We start from the raw sequence: 23,350 nt of genomic DNA on the forward strand, positions 1-23,350 counted from the left end.
TATTATTTTTCCAATTGTTTGTGCATCCAGGGTAATGAAATTTCCAGATCTGTGCAGATGTATTTTTGCTTTCCTCATTGAGATTGATTTTTGCACCCATTGCTGCTTAAAGATCAGATTTTACACCTTGAACTAGATTTGGCATTTTTGATTCTGTATTGACTGCCCCTCTGGTTGGTCTAGCTATTTGGGATGGCCATTTCAAGTATTGGATGATCTGGAAAAGATTCTTCCATCTTTGCATGAGATGGCTTCTTGAAATTCTAGATAGAAGGCCTTTTTGGCTTCAAGTATCTTTACAAGTCTAATATGTGCTCCATCCTTGCTTTAAAGCAGATACTTTTATATGATCTAGTCGAACCTTCCAAATTTATTTCCTTTTTTCTCCCCTGAGATGCTCTTTTTTGATCACTGATCTAGAACCCTTGCAGACCATTTGGATGCTTCTTTTTCAACAAAAAGGAACTGAGAGAAGTTTTACCTCTTGCCATTATCTTTAGGGTTTCCTTTTGTTTATTGCTCTCTCTCCTCAGTTTCACACTCCTATCATCAGCCAGGGTGATTCTTATCTCAATGACAATTAGAAAAACTATATCATCAATAGAATATTTGAGGTAAGTTGAAAGAAATGATGAAGACATTCACATTATTATGTATATGTTAGCAGTTGCATATTTTGCTTCTGCTAAAATTGTAATTTGGTAAATATACTAATGATGCTTAATATTTTTAACACTTGCCAGGAACATTCTCTCCATCCTCCCTCCTCCCCCCCGCGGGCGCCGGCGGCTCCTCTTTTTTGAAGTCCATTAGCGATACAGTTTCATCACATGTGCCCCTGAAAATATTTGATGCAATAATGTAAAAGGCCTTGCGGATATTTTAGGGAAAAAAATACTTGTAGTTGTACTGATCAGCAATAAATTATTGCAAGCGCATGAGAGCATGAGCAACCAACCATGCATTAACCGTACACTAGTCCTAACTTAGACCTAGTTATTTACCCCATGCACCCTTACTCTAGGAATAAGGTATAAAGGTTGTTCTTTTTTCAATGCTGTCGCAAACTTCTCGGCCATGTCAAGCTTGGCCGCATCCATGTTGCCTGGAAGAGACCAATTGAACAAGTGCACCAATGTTGCAACAAGCAAAGGAATTTGCCTTGCAGCTATGGGCAGTCCTGGGCAGATTCTCCTGCCTGCACCAAATGGTAAGAACTCAAAATTATGTCCTTTGTAATCCAAACTTGAGTTCAAGAAACGTTCAGGCTTGAAGCTCAAAGCATCTTCCCAATGCTTGGGGTCTCGACTTATTGCCCACACATTCACAAGCACTTGAGAGTCTTTTGGGATATCGTAACCCATGACCTTGCACGCTTCTAGGTTTCGGTGAGCGAGCAAAAAAGGTGCGGGAGGGTGCAATCTCATTGTCTCTTTGACACAAGCTTCTAGATAAGGTAGCTGAGGTAAATGAGACTCCCTTACAATGTTTCCATGGACCACATTCGCAAGTTCTTCATGAAGTTTATCCATGGCTTCGTGATTCTTGATCAGTTCTGCCATTGTCCACACTGTAATTTCAGCAGTATTTTCAGTACCAGCCATAAATAGTTCCTGCATGTGGAAGATAACGTTAATTATTTAGCAACCAGTTTCTAAACTGAACCAATAATATGTCGATATTCATTGACCAATACTCTGCCATCACATTGGATAACTAGGTACTGTGGTTAAGCTATTCAGGATATTAAAACTTAAATGTAGATTATATGTCAAGATCTTAGAAGGTCTGCTTTTAAAGTCTGCAAGCCAGTCCATGCAATGTTTTCCTATAGGCTTGAGAAGTGAGAACCAGTCTTGTGACAGCATTTTTCTAAGTCATTGGCAATTAGCCTAAACGTTTAAATTGTTGGGCTATGGCCAACAATATATATACTTATGAAGCAAGTCTAGAAAATATATATATATATAAATATATATATATATATAGAGAGAGAGAAAGAGAGAGAGAGGCAAAACCAAGAAAAATTGATTCATTTGATCATTGTTGAATCCGATTTCACTCAATGCATCCATTAAATCTCGTGATCTTGAAGCCTTTCCTTGTCTTCTTTCTTTAACAATGTTGTTCCAAATTGTAGACATTCTCCTAAAGATCTCCAGGCCCTTCTTTTGGATACCTTGTATATCCCATCGACCCAATATGGGATAAAGATCTGATATGTTTGGTAGAGAAATCAACTCTAAAAATCTTTTTATGAGTTCTTCGAATTCCTCACCTGCACCCCTCCTCTCTAAGTTTGTTAAATCCTTTGAAAAAATAATATTGCTGATGGTATTGAAAGCAGTTGCAAACACTATCTCTCCAAGATTCACCACTTCCCCTTCTTTTTTACCCAAAACCCCCACCATCTCCCTCACTTTCTTCTCCCTCAGCTCCAACTGAGATTCTGACGTTGTGGGTGAGAGCAACTCCGTACGAAAAATTGCCCTTAGGGACTTCCACTGATCATTGCATTCACTCGCGAACAGAAGTGATAAGTGGTTGAGTTCAGGGCTCTTAACTGGAACTGCATGCATAATGTATCGACCGGAGAATACACGATCATGGGTCTTCAGAATCTCCATTGCAGCGGCTGGAGATGATCCAACAATGAGGAGTTGGCTACCGAGCCGTAGAGACATGAGCGGACCATGCACTTTAGCTAGGTTCGTCAACGTAACATGAGTCATGTTCCTCATTTGGAGGATGTTTCCTACGATCGGCCATGTGCGTGGCCCTGGAGGAAGTGACGATGGACTACCTGCCGACACGAAGTTCTTTAGAAGGACATAGAAGAGGGGTGCAATAAGAAGAAGGGTAGGAAAGAAAGAGATATCTCCTGCTAAAAAGTTTGGAAGATCCATAATTTTGGTCTGGAGTTAGCTTATGGTTTTTCCTTAATCAAATTTGGTTACTGAAATTTATAGATGGCTGGGAGAGAAGTTTGGGTGCAAGCATCGGTGATGGGCGGGCAAGATGTCTTCCTGTCTGTTGTTTAATTTTTCGAAATTGTACGTCAAGTTTGACTTATAACCTAAATGACATCATCAAGTTCAAGTAGATGGTGCAATTAATCCTATTTTTATTTGTGCTAGGTTGATTAATTCTCTGGAATTGCTTCCACATCCGTTGGATAGAGTGAAGATATGAATAAAGTCAAGAAGTCCACTCCATTATTTCATATCGTATGACATGGGAGTTCAAGCAATTCAAAATCTCAGCTAGCACTTCAGCAACTCTCCTCCATACAGAAAATATCGTTGTAGATATTTTTCACCTTTGCCTCTGTTTAACCTTTTTATGTTTGGTTGCCAAGAATATTATATATATATATATATATATATATATAGAAAATTTTACACCAGAGAACAATAATATTAGATGATTGGAGGCTTCATTTAATAGGAATTGTAATAGAAATTTTTTAAAGACAACTAACAAAAATCAAGAACAGTAATGTTAAATAATTAGAGGCATCATGTTGATGTCAAGTGGCATCTAGTCAACAAAGGTGTGCGGTAGAGCACAGAAACTTTGACGGGAGCTTTCTACAATCTACAGTTGGTCTTTTATGGGTATTTTTTCCCCCTAAGTACGGAGAAAACAAGCTTTATTAGTAATTGAAGCTAGGAAGACCTTGTGAGTGCTTACGTACAAACAGGATTTGCAAATTGCAAGAGATGGAAGGAAATGAAAGCAAAAAATAGAAAAGGACAGGCGGCTTGTCACATACGAAAATCCAGACATGATGCATAACTCAATTCATTTTTTACATCTTTGAATAGAAAATAAAAAATGACTACAATTCGTGGTAGCACTCTTGTTTTAGAGTTGATTTTCAAGGTAGACCTTGCGTAGGCTCGGAAAAGATTTAAAGATTGAGGGTGCAACAAATTTCATGTGACTAAGTAAAAATATAACCTTCACCGCTATGAAGAGGGACTCGAAGAAGAGGTAAGACATCTCAATTATACTCACTCTTTCTACTGTAACAATTCAAAGTCTCTTATTTGTCTTTTACTGAGGTATCAGAGTGATCTCCCGGGATACAATCCGGATCCTTCAAGCCATTCTTACTTGTTCTTTTTTAGGTGGTCGTGATCGAGAAACGATTTGACAAGATCGTTCAATTTTCAGACAGCAACAATAATAATGGCCTTGGTTGTGTATGCCAAAATCACTCGATGGTTGCAGAGAATCATAGAAATCATAGGTCTTGTTCTAGAGTAAAAATGTTTATAGCATAAAATTACTTGTATGCTATTTCTAGAAAGTGATATTTTACTTATAGGTTAGCCCAGAAATTTTCAATAGAAATGAATTTGAAAAATGTTAGAGATAGAAAAATATATAGGAAGAGATTAACCTAATGCTGAATATTTTCAAAGTTAAATAACTAAAATAGTCATCAAATACTGATGTCACTTGCTTCTCATTATTATTATCATCATTATTATTGTTATATTTTATTTATTTTACTATTTATTATTCTTATATTAAGTGTGAAGAGTTCTTTTTTCCCAAATCAAAATTGGGTATTTTTAAAATTCAAATTATTAAAATAGATAACAATTTGACCTGATTACCTTGGGGCCAATTCATGATCATAATGCATGAGCAAGACTTAGTTACTTCAGGGCTCGTTCAGAATTTAGAAAAAATTAAGAAAAGAAAAGGTGGGTGGGGGAAAAAAGGAATCTACTTTTTGTCTTTGATTATCAAGAAAAGTAAGTATAAAAAATATATTAAATTCATATACAAAATTTTGATTTTCACATTAAATTCATATAAGAAAATTTTGGAGATCCAGATTGAAAACAGAAGTTGTTTTGAAGCACTCATAAAGTATTTAGAAACAAAATTTCGTAACAATGAAAGTGATGCAAGTGATCACGACGTCAAATAATCAAACAATGTGACCCTTAGGGTCGTCGGTCAGCAGGAAGATAGTAGGAAAAATCTTCTTGAGTTGGTGTGGGAAGTGCATTTGCATATTTTTATTACAGGTCACCAATTTGAGTGCTAAAAACTGTTCGTTGGTTGAGAAGGAGCTTTCGAGCTGTGTCATATATATATATATATATATATATATATAACTGTTCGGTAAGGAGCTTTTGAGGTGTCATTATATATATAAATTTTCCTCTGGGAATTTAGAGTAAAATTCTAAATTTGCAAGCCTTGTTTAATAGGAAGGAAAGACGAAGAATAGAAAAAGTGGGCAAAAAATTCTTTTTCTTTTTCTTTTTATAGGAAAATTTTAGGAATAATAAGACTCCATTTGGAACTTGAAAAATATGAAGGAAAGAAAAGGAAAATATTAAGAATTTCACATTTTTATATTTGCTTACTAAGAAAAGTAAAAAAGAAAATAAAAAATAAACCAAATCTATGAACAATATTTTGATGGGTAAAAAATAACTTTTCAGAATATGACACTCCATCCCCTGAATTTTTAAAAACTATCAAAAAACCTCTCGAAGTTTAATTTTATTGATAAAATGAACATTCTGTTAGTTGATCATTAATCAACCGTCAAATTTTGGTGAAAAAATTAAATTTGTCCTTGATAAAATGACAATTTTATAACATTTTAAAAAATAATATCATTTTAATAAATTAAGTTAGAAAAATGGTCAATTAATTATAATATATTTTGATAATTAAATTTATAAGTGAATCAAACACCTAGTGACTAAGTCGAGTCAATCATAATTAAATTATCATTTTAAAAAATTAAAATTATAGAAAATAAATAAATAATACCAATTATTGAGAAAAATGCTTAAATAATAATATTGTTACAAAATATTTGTTATATACATTTCATGAAATATATATGACTAAATATCTCTTTCACAAACAAAATATAATTTTAAAAAATTGGCTAGGATTGAATAGTTGGTTGAGTTGTGGTTTTTTTTTTTTTTTTTTGGGTTTGGTTGAATTTCATATATAATAGCATAACAACTTGAATAAAATTAGGAAAAATCACTAAATCGTTTCGAAGAATGGTTAAGAATTAATATAATTTTAAGTTTTCTTGATTCATTTAGCATTTATATTTTGTGGACAAAATATTAAAATCCACTTTTATGATTTTGATTTATAAAGAATGAATTTTGAAATTTTAGTTTATCTTTTTTTAACACTATGTTTGAAAATTTACTTGAATTTTAAAGTATTGAATTATGTTTTATTTGTTTTATGATGAGTTAGTCATTAAATTTCTATGAAAATTGCATCTAATAAATATTTTGTAATATTATAATTAAAAGATATTTTTTATGATTTATTAGCATTTATATATATTTTTTAAAAATTTTAAATAATAGTAAATTTTTTTATTATATATTTTCAATTGGTTAACTTAAAGCGATTGAACTAGACAGAGTAATTAGTTTGGGAATCAATCAGATTTTCAAATTGCTTAGTTAGTTTTCAAGACACTATGTTGATCAATATTTTCAATTTAATTTATTAAACAAGTGTAATTTAAAAATATAATTTTATTCTGGTTAAAATTAATTTATTTTTCACATATACATAATGGTTTACTAACGGTCACCTAATGAAAGGTTCATTTTGTCAATAAATCTAAAATTTAGGGGATTTTTTGATAGTTTTTAAAAGCATAAGGGGTGGAGTGTCACTTTTTGAAAACTTAGGGGGGTGTTGTTGGATTTTACGCTATTTTGATTCTATATATCATTAATATGTGATTTTTTTTATTTTTAATTATATTAAAATAAAATTTTATTTTCAATAGTATTTAATATAGAAAATAAATATAATTGAAAATTAGTTTTCTCGTCCTTTTCCCTTCCTTTCATTTACTTAAGTTAAATTCTTGATTTGAACACACCCTAAATGAAATGTGACTTTTTTATTCATCTCAAAATTAATTCTTCTAAATCTAAGGTTGCCATTTGTATCAAGAAAGAAAGAAAAGAGATGGAAATGAAAAAGTAAGGTGATATAAGAATTTGTTAGCATGTTTTTTGGAACTTAGAAAATATTAAGGAAAAGAAAGAAAAATATAAAAGAATCATTATTTTCATATTTAATTATAAAAAAAATGAGAAAGAGAATAAAAAATATACCAAATCTATAAACAAAAATTTGATTTTACACATTATTAATATTTAATTTTTTTATAATTTTTTATTATATTAAAATAAACTTTTATTTTTTATAGTATTTGATAGAGAAAAAAAATATAAAGGGAAATGAGTTTTCTTCTTATATTTTTTCCTTTCTTTTTTTTCAATCCTTAATCCAAATGGACCCTTAATGAATTAGTACTATATCTTTGAAAACGACTATTACACCATAGCATGTGCAAGAGACCCAATTAATCCTACACACTACCTTAGAGAACAAATCTTTGACCAACTTTGCCTTGCAAGGAGGTCTAGTTCCAGCAACATGCAAAGGTGCAGGTTTCTAATGAAATTGAGTTTATAGGTGATGCAGGTCTCCTCAACTGTGCTGTTGGCTGATCATACTGATTTAGCCCCATTTTTTGTTTATATAGTTGAGTTATTTTTGTGTTCACAACAAGTAAGTTAAAAATTCGCGGGTGAAACCCTAGCCGCCGTCGCGATGAAGGAAGACGACGACGGCCTGGTGCTGGTCCGTGACGACGGCGTTGGTTGTGGGGTGTCCTTTCTCCGGCGTCACTGCTAGACAATCGTGAACGTTCACGGAGTTAGGAGTTTAGCGACGAGGAAGACGAGACGCCGTCGCGATGAGGAAGACGAAGACGGCCTGGAACTGTCCTGTGACGACGGCGTTGGGTCCTTCTCCGGCCTGACTGTCGCCGCGAGGTGCTGCCTCTTGCCGACGTCGAGAACGATGACGGACGAGGAAGACGACGAGCTGTCAGGTTCTTTCCGCCGTTGTGAACGAGGACAGAGAGTTTCGTCATCTCCGGCTGCACGCGTTCGAGCTGTCCTAGATGGCGTTTGGGGGTCCTCTCAGACTCTCTTTCTGCTCGTGAGGAGCTCTGCCTGGACTTCAGTGAGGCTCCATCGCCCCTGACGGCGTGGGGAGTTTGTCGGTGTTGTTAACGGCCAGAGGAGTGCTCGCCAGGGCCACCATCTCTGTCGCTTCACCTCAGCACTCCGCCGCAAAAGTTACAGTGGCAACGGTACTCGACGGAGAGCAGCAGAGGCTTCTGGGCTGAGGTAATCTGAGACAGCGACAACAACAAAGCGGTGATGGTGAACCTGCGTCAGCGACATACGGTGACGGAAGACGTAGGTCTACCATAGGTTTGGTTTTTTATTATTGTTTATTTGTTATTTTGTTTTTTTGGTATTCATTATGGAATAACTATTAGACATGACCGCGTCGTCTACGGTAGTTGTTACCGGAGGGTTGAGGGGAGATGTTGATGCTAGTTTACGGGTTGAAGGGAGTGGTTTGGGGGATAATAAGGTTGAAAAGGGGGAAGGTTTCGCTGAGGGAAAATCGTTTGCGGAAGCTTTGAAGAGGCCAATCCCATCTTCAAAATTCAAAATACCGTTGAGGAAACCGGAATTAATTAATGGAGAATTAGGTTTTGTTTTCTCGGATGTGGAGATGGAAAAGGCCGCTGAGGATCTGAAGTTTGCGTTGGTTCTTAAATTTCTTTCTGCAAGGCCATCTATTGATGTCCTTCGCAGGCATATTATCCAATCATGGGGTCTCTCTGAAGTCCTAATGATAAGTTTTATGGAAAACTACCATGTTCTATTGAATTTGGTAAACGAAAAGGATTACATTCATGCATGGGCACGAGAAGGAAAATGGGTGGCAGAGTGCCAATTTCAGATTTTTAACTGGTCTGTGAATTTTGATGTAAACAAGGAGTCATCGATTGCACCTCAGTAGATTTTCCTACTAGGTTTGCCTTTACATTTATATAGAATTGACTGTTTGCAAATTTTGGCCACTAGGTTTGGTAGATTCCTAGGGACAGATAATGCCACATTATATAGAACACGAGCCATCAGTGCGAGATTATATGTTGAAGTGGATTTGTAGAAAGATCCTGTGGAGGGTTTTCCGTTGGTGGTAGGACAAAAGCAGAATTGGCAAAGGGTAATATATGAGAAAAGAGGTTTCTATTGTAATAAATGTTGTAGATAAGGTCACACTGAAGTAGTATGTCGATTTGGAGTTAAGCCTAAGGATAAAAGAAAGGTAGGTATGGGGAAGGAGGGAGATGAGAGGGTTTGGAAAGAAGTGGGTAGAAAAGAGAATATGATAGTTGACGAGGAAGGCCCTGTTTTGAAGACTTAGGTTCAGAGGATGGAGGAGAAGAATGATGGAAACGTGAGTGGGCTGTCAAAGGAGATTGAGAAAAATAAAGAAATTGTGAATAAGGTTAGTAATGTGGGCACTCAAAAAGTGGATGAAGCTATTTTGGTAGAGAAAATGAGTGAAGAGAAATTCAATCTTTGTCAAGACCAGAAGTCAGAGGTAGTAGGGGTGCAGGTAGAACTGGGAGGTTGTTTTAGGTCTGCCCAGGAAATCAGAGTTGTTGCTGAAGGAGAGAGGGGAAAAGTTGAAAAGGACAAGGATGGAGAGGTGATTTTGGTGGAGGAGGTGGATGGCAGAGAGAGTGATGTGGAGGGTGTAGGGTGTAGGGAGAATTATGATGTGTTATCGGAGGGAGATATGGAGGTTTGCATCGATACTCAAAAGAATATCATTCTGATCCAGGTAATGTGACAATGAGTGAGTCGGAAGGAAGATATAAAGATGATGGTCAAGTGAGAAAGTCTAAGAAGGTTAAGGCAGTGCCACAAAAGTTGAACTTATGATGGAAAAAAATTATGTTTTGGAATTTAAAAGGGTTAGGCACGTCAAAGAGAAGATTGAAACAAATTGTGAAAGATCAGAAAGTTTCGATTTTGGCAGTTTCGGAATTTTTTTAAGATATAGAAAAGATAAGAAGGTGGGCGGTGTATTTGTAATTTACTAAATTTTGCTCTAATATAGAGAAATGTGGGAAGATTTGACTATTTTGGAAAGAGGATGTTCAAGTGGATTGGGTGGATGCTTCTAATCAATGTGTGACAGTTTTGCTAACAGAGGATAGAGGCCCCTTGCTTCTTACTTTTGTATATGCCAAATGTTATTATATTGAGAGAAGAGAATTATGGGATCAGCTTCAGGGGCTTTCGAGTTTTGATCTGGCTTGGGTTGTTATGGGGGATTTTAATGTAATTCGGTCAAATGAGGAAATGTTGGAGGTAGACCTCGCTTGGGTTTGTCTATGGCTGAATTCAATGGTTGTATTAATAGATGTGGTATATTGGATCTCAAATTCGAAGGAAGTCAATTTTCATGGTGTAACGGCCAACAAGGTTTGATGAGAAGCTGGGCGAAACTGGACAGGGTGTTGATTAATAATGTTTTTTCTATAAAATATGGTGAAGTTAAGACATCTTTGTTGAAAAGAAATACTTCAGATCATTCTCCTATCATTTTACAGTTGTGTGCGTATATGGAGAGGTATGGGCCAACGCCTTTTAGGTTCCAAAACATATGAACATTGCATGAGGATTTTTTGGAAATGTTGAATCATCTTGGAAAGAACACATTGTGGTAGAATTAGGCTTGTGTAAATTGGCGGGTAAATTGAAAAGGTTAAAACAAAGACTTAGGGTGTGGAATAAACAGACATTTGGGCGTGTTGGTGGTTTTATTCAAGAGTTGGAGGAAAGGGTGGAAAAATATAAGAATTTACTACAGACAGAGTACTCAGAATCAGTTGAAGAAGAATTCCTTATTTCTAAGGTTGGATTGGAGGTTTGGTATAAAAGGGAAGAGGCTAGGTTGGCTCAGCAAGCAAAATTGAAATGGTTGATTGATGGTGATCAGAATTCAAAGTTTTTTCATGTTGTGATTATGCAAAAAAGGCGTAACTCTTGTGTTAGTTCAATGGTGCTCCCTGATGGTTCGATGTTGGAAAATATGCAAATAGTCCATGATGAAGTTGTAAATTATTTTGAGCAATTCTTGAGGCAAAATAGTTATGTGCAAAGGTCAAATCTAGACGGTCTTATCCATCCGGTGGTTTCTGAGGAGGCTATAGGTTGGTTGAGGGAAGGACCGACTGAAGAAGAGGTTTATGAAGTTATTTCTTCTATTTCCGTGAATAGTAGCCCGAGACCAGACGGGTTTGGGTCTTCTTTCTATAGTACCTGTTGGACGATTATTAAAAATGATGTGATGGATGCGGTAAAAGAATTCTTCAGAGGTGATATGTTGCCTCGATTTTTTTGTTCCTCTTACATAGTGCTTATTCCTAAAGTTAAGGATCCTCAATCGTTTGACAAATTTCGCCCGATAAGCCTTTATAATATAATATATAAAATTTTCTCCAAAATCCTTGTTGGTAAGATTTCGTTGGTAATGGGTGATTTAATATCTTTAGAACAAGGTGCATTTGAGAAAGGGATGAGTATTTTTGAAAATATAACGCTTGCTCAAGAGATGAAAAAATTATTACATAGGCGGGTGAGAAGTGGTAATATAATGCTAAAACTTGATATGAGCAAAGCGTATGATCGAGTGGAGTGGCAGGTGGTAGACCAGATTTTCCATGCTTTTGGTTTTCCAGACTGATTTTGTAAGTTGATTCAGAATTGTATTTCTACTCCTTGGTTTTCATTCATGATGGATGACACGTATAGAGGTTTCTGCAAGTCAAAAAGGGGTTTGAGGCAAGGGGATCCATTGTCGCCGTATATTTTCATCATCATGGAAGAAGTTTTTTCTAAACTAGTTCAAAAAAGGATGTCTAAGAAAAGGATTTTACCGTTTGCACATCTGTGTGGTGCACCTATTATATCACATTTAATGTATGCAGATGATGTTGTTATATTTGCTAATGTTGGAAAAAAATATGTTAAACAGATAATGGAGGTGATCAAGGAGTATAAAAGCTGGACTGGCCAAAGGGTGAATAAAGATAAATCAGTAATTTTTTTATCAAAGAAGTTGGGTGTTCTGAGGAAAGGAGAAATTCTTCAAGAAACTGGTTTTAGTGAGGGTAAATTTCCTTTTACATATTTGGGTGTGCCAATTGTGGATGGTAAATTGAAGGGCTGTCATTTTGACCCTCTAATTCAAAAAATAAGTAAGAGAGTTGAGGGCTGGAAAAGTAGTCTGTTGTCTCAAGGAGGTCGTCTTGTTTTGTTGAGACATGTGTTATCGAATATGTCATTACATTTGTTAGCTGTTTTAAATGTCCCAAAACTAGTGTTAAAAAAGATACAAGGTATGTTTGCTTTTTTTTTTTTTCATGGTTTTAAGGATGAAAAAGAAAAAATGAAATGGAGGGCTTGGAAGAAATTGTATGTTCCTGTAGAGGAGGGGGGTATAGGAGTTAGGGACATTTCGAAAATGCAACAGTATTTGTTCATGAAGTTTGGTTGGGATTTGTTAACTTAAAATTCTTTATGGGCTAGATTTTTTAGAGCTAAATATGTGAAGGGAGGACACATTGCTCTTTGCAGACCTCATGGATCAAATTCTTTCTTTTGGAAGAAAGTTCTGTAGGGTATGCCTGAACTTTTAAGTAAATCTAATTGCAAGATTAGAGAAGGAGATATAAATTTGTGGTATGATAAGTTTTTAGATTCGGGACCTTTAGTTGTAGAGTGTCCAGATGGTGCACATTCTCATATCAAATTAAAAGACTTGGTTATCAATAATGCGTGGGATGTGAAAAATTTGTAGAGAATTTTGGGGTTTAATAAAATGGAGACGTGATGAAAAAGGTGGGAAATCTTAGAAATTCTTTGAACATACTGCTTTGGCTCCCGGAAAAGGATGGTTGTTTTAATTCAAAGTCCGCTTGGGATGTTATTAGAGTTAGAGTTCCAAAGTTTGAGTGGGAAAAATGGGTTTGGAATAAATGGTTACCGAAGAAAATTGCTATCTGCATGTGGAAGGCTGCTTTTGGGTGTTTAAGTGTTGATGAAAAGGTGAGAAGGGTGGGGGTTTTGATGGCTTCAGTGTGTAATTGTTGTGAGATGAGGTAGCCAGAAGATATAAAGCATGTGTTAAATAGGGGAGACTTTGCTACTAAGGTTTGGAGGAAGGTTTCGGTGGAGGTTGGTGTTCCTTTCCTTAGACAACAAAGTTGGAAAGAAAGAGTCCAAATGTGGTTTAATAGGGCTTCTAGATTTTCTCAATTGGGATCATTGATGGGTTTGATTCCTTATTTAGTAGTTTGGAGGTTGTGGAGAAGGAGATGTTTAGCTAGAATAGAGGGGAAGTTGGAGAATAGTTCAGATGTGTGGCTGTCTATTAAGTATTGGGTGGGGGTTTTGAGCAGGAACATGATAGAATTAACTCAGTTAAAGGATGCTGATTTTTGGATATTGCAGAATCTAGAAGTGCAAACTGTGAATAAAAGAAGTAAAACTATGCTTTGTGTGAGATGGCTAAAACAAGTATTGGGTGGGGGTTTTGAGCAAAAACATGACAGAATTGACTCAGTTAAAGGATGCTGATTTTTGGATATTGCAGAATCTGGAAGTGCAAACTGTGAATAAAAGAAGTAAAACTATGCTTTATGTGAGATGGCTAAAACCAGGGCAAAGGAGGTTGAAACTAAATTTGGACAGAAGCAGTTTAGGGAACCCAGGGTCGGCAGATGATGGTGGCATCCTTAGAGACCATACAGGTACTTTTGTGTTTGGTTTTTCAAAATATTTTGGTTCTTGTTCAAATAATGAAACTGAATTGAGAGCTATATTAGAGGGAATAAGGATTTGCAAACATTTGGGTCATACTAGTATTGATATTGAATGTGATTCGAAGATTGTTGTAAATTGGATAAGAACAAGGAGGTGCTCCTTGTGGTATTTATGGGATTTTTGAGAGCAGCTGATTGGTTTATTGGATGGAGTAGACTTTTCGATTAAACATTGGTATAGAGAAGGAAATAAAGTGGCAGATGTCTTGGCTCGTCAAGGTGCTAGGGGGAGGAATATGTTATTTACAAATAATAGTCATCTCCCTAGAGTTATCAAGGGGTTATATAAATTGGAGAAGATGGGTACAGCTTATTTGAGGTATGTTTAACTGATTTCCTGTTGGTTTTGGTCTATACTTTATGTTATTTATCTTTTGTTTGTTTTGTTGCGTGATATTTGGCTTGTAGGTCCTTGTTTTGTTTTTGTTTTGTAATTTTTTTTTTGGCTAGACATTGATGTTGTTTTTGGGAGTCCTTTAAAGGTTTGTCTTTTGTCCCTCCCTTTAAATATCTTGTAACCACAGTATTCTTCCTCAAAAAATGAGGATTTATCAATAAATAAATGGAGGTCCCGCTTTTCTTAAAAAAAAAAAAAAGACTATTACACTATAGCGTTGAACAAAGTAGAGGGCTCTATACGCAAAGCCAAGTTTTTTTATCACTAGGGATTGGATTCATGCTTAGTTCATTAAGATCACAATAAAGAAAGTTAATTGGTGTATATATAATTTAATATGTTTTGAAAGAAATAATTGGGTGCCCCTCATATTTTTCATCATCAACCAAGTGAAAATAGAAGATAAACTTGAACAAAAATTAATAAAATGAAATTGAAAGATATAAAATTGATGCGTGAAGTTTAAAATTTGTTCTAATATGACTAAAAATTAAGAAAAATTAAATATTAATAATTTATAAAATAAAAATTTTTATTATAAATTTAGTATATATATTACTTTCTTTTTCACCTTCCTCACCAAATTTTTGAATATTTTTCTTTCCTTTTTTTAAAATTTTCTGAGTTTCAAAGAACTCTAAGATCGTAGAAATTCAGTTTAAATATTAAAGCCATGAAACGAGAATGTAATGGTAATCTCTATCAAAATTTATTGTTCAAAATTATGATAGTATGATGACAAATAAGTTGTGAGTGGTAGCAAAGCCCATTTCAACCCTTTTAATTAGTGGATTATGTTAAATTCTCACTTTACCTAAAACTTAAACATTTAGGTTGTGGGCCAACAAAACGTGGAAAGATAAATACATAATAAATTTTTAAATATTATTAAATAAATACGAATGACGAGACTAGAATCTGAACGACGAGACTAAAACTCAGGATCTCGTAGTAGTCAGTTTTGATACCATATTAGTTTACCACTTTACTAAAAAAATTTGTTGGCCTATAACCTAATAAATTAAACTTTTAAATAAAATAATAATCTAATATGGCATTAAAGCTTTAATAGGTTAGATGAAACTTCAAATGCGATGTTTTAATTGGGTGCCGATGGGTAACTAGGTATGGATGAGTAATGGCACCTCTACTTGTGCCAAATTATAGGCATCCCAATTCTTACTATTTTTAGGAGGTCAACTGAAAGGATAGTCCAGCCCAGAATCCCTTTCATATCTATTTTAATATTAGAATACAAAACTTTGAATATGAAATGATGTTTGTGTGGTGAAAATACTTTTGCCTTCTTTGAATGTACATAAAATATTAATAATAAGCATTTAAAAAAAATTGGCATTATACCAAGAATAATTATATTTTCAAAAGAAAAAAATTATTGAAATATATATATATAATTAAATCCATCTCGTAAATTTCTCAACAATAAAAAAATCAACATTAACTAAAACAATTGAGGTAATATGGAGTCTAAATACTAATAATTAAATTATATTATTATAGCACAATAATAGGGGTTGCTTAAATGGTTTGGACAATTAAAATATATGTCTATTAGCGCACTTATGAGAAAAAGTTAGTTGTTGTTTCTAGTGTTAAAAGGGACACGAGTAGACTTAAAATAATCTAGGATGATATAGTGAAAAAGGGTTTAGTAGTTTTTCAATTAGAGAAATATACTGCTCTTGTTTAGCTGAATCGACAAAAAAATGATTTATGTAACCGATCCCATTTAGTGAGACTTAAAACTTATAGTTATTGTTGTATTATAACATAATACTAATATAATTTTTATTTTATTAATAATTTTTATTTTAAATATAATGATAGAGTATAATAATTATAGATTATAGGGACATTGTTGTCACAACAACTAAAAAAATATGGGTCCCATTCAACTTGGAAAATGAGAACGAGATGCATATGTTTTGGACTCGCCTATTAGAAAGAATTGCCTTGGTGAGTGAGAGAGTTGCCAAGTATTACTTTATTTGGAGGTTCAAAGAAAGTGTAAGGTGTGGGCCATACGTGGGCCCCGTCCATGATATCACTCAGACCCGGGTCTAGTTCGCCGCCATTGAACTTTACAGAAGCCGGCGGAGTCGGCCCAGCAGCCATTCGACCACCGGACCAGTCGGTTTGAAATACGCCCTACTCTCTTGATTGGACCGCCCCTGACCTGACCCCTTGGTTCGGGAAAAGGTCGTGGACTGGGACTCGCTTGAAACACTTTGATTTGAATGCGTTTGAATCAAGATTTTACGTGGAAAATGACGAGGAAAGAAAAACATGGAAGGACCTCTATATATATATAATATTAAAATTTATAAAAAATAAAAAATTATTTTAATATAACTAAGAAATTAAAAAAATTAAATATTAATGGTGTATATATAATTAAAATTTTATTTATAAATTTGATATATTTTTTATTTTCTCTCTTACTTTCCTTGATAACCGAACATGAAAATTGAATTCCTTCATAATTTTCTTTCTTTTCTGTAGTATTTTTTAAGTTGCAAACGGAACTTTATGTTTAGTATAATGGTTCATAGTCAATTCAAATGTTGAATTAATATTTAAATAGGAATACACCTTGACTCGATTAAAAAAAAAAAGTGAAATCAAAATTTATCAAATTTTAAATTTGAATTCAATTTTTTGTTATAGTTTAAAACATTCAATTCAATTAGATTGACTTTAAAATAGTTTTAAAATAATATTAGATAGAATATAAAAAAATATTCAATAATTATATCACTTATATTGTAAAAGATAATAATTTTTTAAAATATTTTATTACGTCTGATCTAAATTGTAAATTATATTTAAAAGTTCGTATTTGAGTTGAAAAAAGCAATGATCTCCCCTAATGTTTCAAAAATTTTAGGGACCCCTCTTGAGGTTTGTTAAAAAGACATAAGTCTCTTCTTGTATTTTGCAAAAAGATAAGTTTTTTGAGGGAAAATTTACACCTTTTTGGTAAACCTCAAGGGATGTTTGTGATATTTTTGAAATCTCAATAAAAATATTTATATTTTTACCAAACTTCAAGAGAAGTGAATGTCTTTTACCCTAAATTTTAACGATCTTGATCCAAACTATGGCGAAGCATTTTTTGCTCTCATGATTTTGTCTCATAAAAACGTTTCACATACTGAAGACTTAAAATATCCTTATAAGTCTAAAATCTCTTTAGTATCAAATTTAATGTGCAATTGTGATTAAATTATATGCAATAAAGGATCCAAGTTCAACACAAACTTATCTCGTATTCACGAGTCTAAAATTAAAATTAAAAATTTTAAATTTATGTGAATTTGAATAAAATAAAATATAAAATTATATTCAATCTTCTCCAAATTTGTGCAAATCTAAATCCATATTCCAAAAATTCACGCTCCCAATTCATAAACACTACGTTAATTGACTAACACTTCTGTTTAAACTATAGTTTGTGGCTAATAGCATCATCCTTTCGTTTGTCCTAATCCATCGCTTTGATGGGTGCAGTTGTTGGCAAGAATATATGTTATACTAGTTTTAAAGTCAAATTTGCCAACCTAAAGGAAATTAATCCAAAAATAAAAAAAGGAAATATATGCAAGAAGGAGGAAAGGTGAAGAGGCGCCTATCTTGACTTGTAAATTTACAATATGCGGGCATATGGGCTTTGCTTAGTGAGATGTTATTTTTTATTAGGTCTGATTAGCTAGATCTAGAATAAATTATGTTTGATTTAAATTAAATATTTATTTTATTTTATTTTAAAATAATGGTGTTCGAGATTCTTTACACACTCGATTAATCTATTGAGATAATGGATTTGTCTTTTTACGCTTCTCCACTTAAACATCAAGATATTATCTTAAATATAAAGTCGAACCTCACAAGATTCAAACTCTGACTAGGAGTATCTTAAATTTATCAACGGAGCCACCCTTGGAAAGCAATACTTATTTTATTTTTAAGATATTAAAAAATTTGATCTTATTTAAAGTTATATATAATACATACAAATATGTGTGCATATATATATATATATATATATATATATAGAGGCTAGCTGGGTTTTGGATTTTACAACTGCTAAAAATTTGTCTTTTTTGAAACTCATGCTCAAGTCTAGCCTATATTCACAAGTGCACACATCTGCATGCACACCACACACACATGTGCGTGCTCACACATATACATGTTTGTATTTATATATCTATAAATTTAATACTTTAAAATAAATTTAATATTTTTATACATAAATAGGTGATTTTAGTATCAAATTCTATCTTGAATTGCACATTGCCTAACTGAGTTCGCATAATAGTCAATGTAGACATCCTATTTTATCCGGGGTCAATATAAAAAATTATACGACTTGTAGACACGCACAAAGGAGAAATAGTTAGGAAATCTTAAATAAGAGGGGATTGACATGTTAAATATAATTGAACCTTGATTGATCAATTTGTCAATTTGTTTCAAGTTTGATTGATCAATCAAATTAAATCCAAATTTATCCCTCAAGCCAATCATATACTAAGAAATGTTGAATCATGTGAAATGAGATATGTATATATTATTATGAGATGAAATGAGTATTGAATTGATGAAATATCATTGAAATGATGAAATGAGTTGAGAATGCTGAAAATGAAATATTGCAATGATAATACTGCAATGAGAATGATGAAATGTGAATACTAATATGTGAATATGAGAATGTGAATATTGTAATGTGAATACTGTAATATGGATATTGAAATGTGAATATTGCAACGAAAATAATGCTATATGAATGTGAAATGAGAATACTGGAAATGTGAATATTGGAACGTGAATACTGCAATATGAATGTGAAATGAGAATATTGGAAATGTGAATATTGCAACGTGAATACTGCAACATGAATGTGGAATGAAAATACTGGAAATGTGAAAATTTGCTTTGTGAATATTGTAATTGTGAATTATTGAAATGTGGAAATGAAACCCTGATGGATGGATGTGTTATTGAAATGAGCACGATATCGTTGCTAGTAGTGATTAAGTGCAACCACATGGGCTTGTGGAGCGTGTGGTGTGATAGTTCGAATGAGCCAGTGTGAAGGGTAGTTTTGCCCCCTGAGTTCGGATCAGAGTATATGGCATGCTATTCATACTACAGATGGGTATATGGTATGATTATTTTAATCTAACTGGGTAGGCCAACCGCGGTTAGGTCTAGCCTTCGGGCCGCACAATCCTAACCATGGGGGGAAGCATGACGTGGAGTATGGAGAGTGAACTCAACCATGGGGTGAAGCATGACGTGCATGAGTTACAGACGCATATGTAACCGAGGACACTCATGAGCTAGTTGTGAAATGGAAATGGAAATGAAATGGAAATGAATTAAAAATGAAAATGAAAATGGGAAATGGAATAGCATGAGTTAATATCATAAATTATTAAAGCGAAGTAAAACACTCCGCCTGAGGGCTTGTTGAGTAAGGTGAGTGCCTTGATAAGTATCAATAGTAGCCGAACCCGAGTTAATCCAGTAAGATTACAAAAAAATATCAGGGCAGAGAGGAGCTACATGTATGAGCGTGTAATCTCCCCTATTCTCGAGAACTTCAATGATAAACATGGGTTACGTGTGTATGGAATTGGAAATGAAATTAAAAGTTTATGAAAGTTTGTATTTTATATCTATATGATTATGAATGTGGAATTAATATATTTTTCTCAGAAGATATTATCACTGAAATGAATATATGTTATGATATAATGAAACTCATATTGTCACAAATTGTAGATAATTTATTCCATCTTACTAAGATGTGTCTTATCCAATCTTTTAAATATTTCAGGAAACCGAGATAGACTAGGTGATAGAGCTCCGAGATAGAGGGGGGCTGATACCCTAAGTAGACAGGGTGAATGTTCTGAGCTATCTTTTTGGGAATGTGTTAGACATGTATATATAGATGAATTGACACTCTGGTATGTGTATTCATTGTGGTATGTATATATGTAAAATGACTTCCGCTGTTAGGTTTGTGAATATGATAATGTCTGTGTACCCGATACCCTCTTCTGGTCGGGTTATGTTTGTGTGGATCAAAGGTGTTGACGTGGCCTATATGTGATTATATGTTTTATTTATATAAAAAAAATGGTATGAAAAATTGGGTCGTCACAGTTTGGGTATCAGAGCGTAGGTTACTAGGTTCTACAAACTTTAGTAAACAGCGCAATACAATACTAGAGTATAGGATTGGATTTTGATGAAATAGTGGATGGATAGATTGAGATATGAGTTAGTTATTGTTAGAGGATGAGATTGGAATATATAAAGTTAGCATGGGATAAGACACTAACTAAATTAGTTAGCATGGGGGGGACATAGCATGGGAAAACACACATGGGATAATACAAAAATAACTCTCACAACTTACTAATAAAATAAATCCTACACAACTTACTAACACTCTCACATGCAAGCAAGTTGTCTTGCAATATTACACATTAAATACAAAACAAAAGAGTCAAAGGAAGGCCCGAGCCATGTGGAATATGGTGATGTGGGGCTCAGATTTTCTACGACATATCAACTGAGGTCTTCTCGTACTAAAAGTCTTCAAGATAATCTGTGTGTATCTAATAGAAAAGTTACAAATTGAAGTGGACATCTGGAGGCCGTCCACGTGTCACCATGTCGACGAAGGAAAGGGATAAGGGTTGTTGATCCCCATCACCTTGTTGGCCCACAACCTAATATCATAAGTTTTTTTAGGTAAACTGATAATCTAACATGTTTGTAAATTAACAAAGGACAATCCAAGTTATGTTTTTTTTTATCTAACTCATTTCTTAGCTCAAGTTCCAAAGCAAAGTAAGGAAGATTTCCTTATTCTTCCCCCTTTAATCTTTGTCCTTCGTAAAAAAACTCTCTTTTCCATTCTTGGGATGGATTATTTGGTGCATGAATGAAAATGTTGTTATCTTTCCTAAAAAAATAAAATAAAATAAACACAACATAACTGCTTTTTTTTTTTTCCTAAGGAAATGACTAGCTAGAGCAAGGAATAAGTGTGCTGGCATCCTAGTGCAAGAAGAAGTCAAAACTTTTTCTAATTTGTTTATTAAAGATGCATGTTTAAGGAACTACAAAACAAATGAAGAAGGAATCTTGTTTCCTTGTTTCATTATTGTTAGTTTTTTTTTTTCAAATATAATAATGACTTTCTTTTGGCTAAAAGAGGAAAACAACATTGTCGTCCTAGGCCACGGGTGCCTTAATTATGTCCGAAATGGGTCATCTTTACGGAGGCAAGTGTGTAACATTTAGCATACTATTATTTTTTATGAGACCTCTACTTAATGTTGGTTAAAATCACTTTTAAAAAATTAAAAAATTATTAAAATAATAAATAATGAATTGGAAAAAAATGGTAAAAGTTAAGCACTATTTAATTAATTATATTTAGAAATAAGTGAAGAGGTTTTTAGATATTAACTTTTATAAAACTGATATATAAACTTATTATAATCATATATAATTACATATCAACATGTAATTAATATATTAAATTCATAACAAAAAAATAATACATGATTGTTAAATTACTTTGATAATTTATACTATTAATTTAAAAACATCATAAACATTTTTCAATCATTTTCCTAATTCAATCATCCTTCCTAATATTTTTTGAATTTACAAGTTATTTTTATATTAAAAATATTTATATATCATAAGTGTATAAGTAATTTGGCAATTTAATTTTTTTTTTTTAAATTCAAACAACCACCTTCCTAATTTTTGAAATCCTACCATTGTTCAAATTCAAAACTTATCACGACCCTTCATATGTTTTGTAATTAATATTTAAATAATTTAGTTAATATTTATGTCAATCAATGCTTTAAATTAACATTTAATATTTTTTAATTAACAAATTAATTTGAAGTGCACCCTTGGAAGCCACTACTGTTGCTCGCCACCAGTGTCATCACCTGCCATCGCTACCATATCCTCAGTGCTTGTTGTGTAACAGTAGAGGATGTCGAGTTTGCTGTTAGTAGTTATCACATGATCTCGACGATACAATGTGGGACAAAATTTATGTGTCTTGATTGCTAATTTCCTTAGAAGTTAAGAGCATTGAACCAATAACTAACTCATATCTCAACCTATATATGATTTGTTAGCATATATGATTCTTAGATAATTGACTTTGAATTTTTGACGCTACTCGATCTTTATTGTGATAATTTGTATCGAATTTTCGTCATTTAAATCTGCAACGAAAAAATGTGACTGTCGATGATTTTGTTTCGAAATTACTTTCTGAGTGTACTGAACTATGACACATTATTAACAACTAGACCTCGAATAAGACCATTAATCTTTATATTTTTTCCATTTTTTAAATACGGTAAAACCCCATTAAGTACAAAATACAATAATTCTTTTATCCTATACCCCTTCCTATCCATTTTAAATTTTAAAATTTAAACCCTCAACAATCAAATCCCTAACTTTAACCATTCAACTTTTTCTTCCCCAATAATTGAGAGTGCTATGTTCTGCAGACTTTAGTAAACAGCACAATACAATACTAGAGTATAGGATTGGATTTTGATGAAATAGTGGATGGATAGATTGAGATATGAGTTAGTTATTGTTAGAGGATGAGATTGGAATTTAGGGTTCTCTTTTGTGACCTAACATATTTATTCATATACTAGATAGTCTTTTGGAAGACGCTAGCTACCACTGATGGGTGATGACTTGGACACACCGTGGAAGGTTGCTCGGTGTTGATTATGGCATGAATATATATTGTTTTATTTTTATCTTGAGGTCTGAGGTCATGTTTGGTATTTGGGATTCATTAGTTAGGGTAACAGTCTGGAGCAATTCTAGTAAAATATTTTTTACTTTAACTCAATTTTATAATTTTATTTTATAAAAAATATTTCACATAATTAAACGTCAAATTTTTTTATAAGTGCCCTCAAATTTCTTTAAATTATGTGTTATGTGCACCATGACACCTAACTTGTCAAGATTTTTATTTCGAAAGCTTTAAAAGAGATATAGACTTTATTGCGATATCTACCACTTGTTGAGTTTGCATATAA

At 33.4% G+C, this 23,350-nt stretch overlaps 1 protein-coding gene across 1 annotated transcript; it reads right to left on the reverse strand.

Annotated features, from left to right (window-relative positions):
• Nucleotides 1-580: 580 nt before the first annotated feature.
• Nucleotides 581-3,011, reverse strand: LOC131145493 (probable (S)-N-methylcoclaurine 3'-hydroxylase isozyme 2). Its single transcript, XM_058094595.1, has 2 exons — nt 2,019-3,011; nt 581-1,613 (listed from the first exon to the last, which is right to left on the reverse strand). Exons 1-2 carry the CDS (start codon nt 2,904-2,906, stop codon nt 993-995), a joined length of 1,509 nt encoding a protein of 502 aa, XP_057950578.1. The 5' UTR covers nt 2,907-3,011; the 3' UTR covers nt 581-992.
• Nucleotides 3,012-23,350: the final 20,339 nt, after the last annotated feature.

Source organism: Malania oleifera, chromosome 13, assembly GCF_029873635.1.
Source record: "Malania oleifera isolate guangnan ecotype guangnan chromosome 13, ASM2987363v1, whole genome shotgun sequence".
NCBI classification, from domain to species: domain Eukaryota; kingdom Viridiplantae; phylum Streptophyta; class Magnoliopsida; order Santalales; family Ximeniaceae; genus Malania; species Malania oleifera.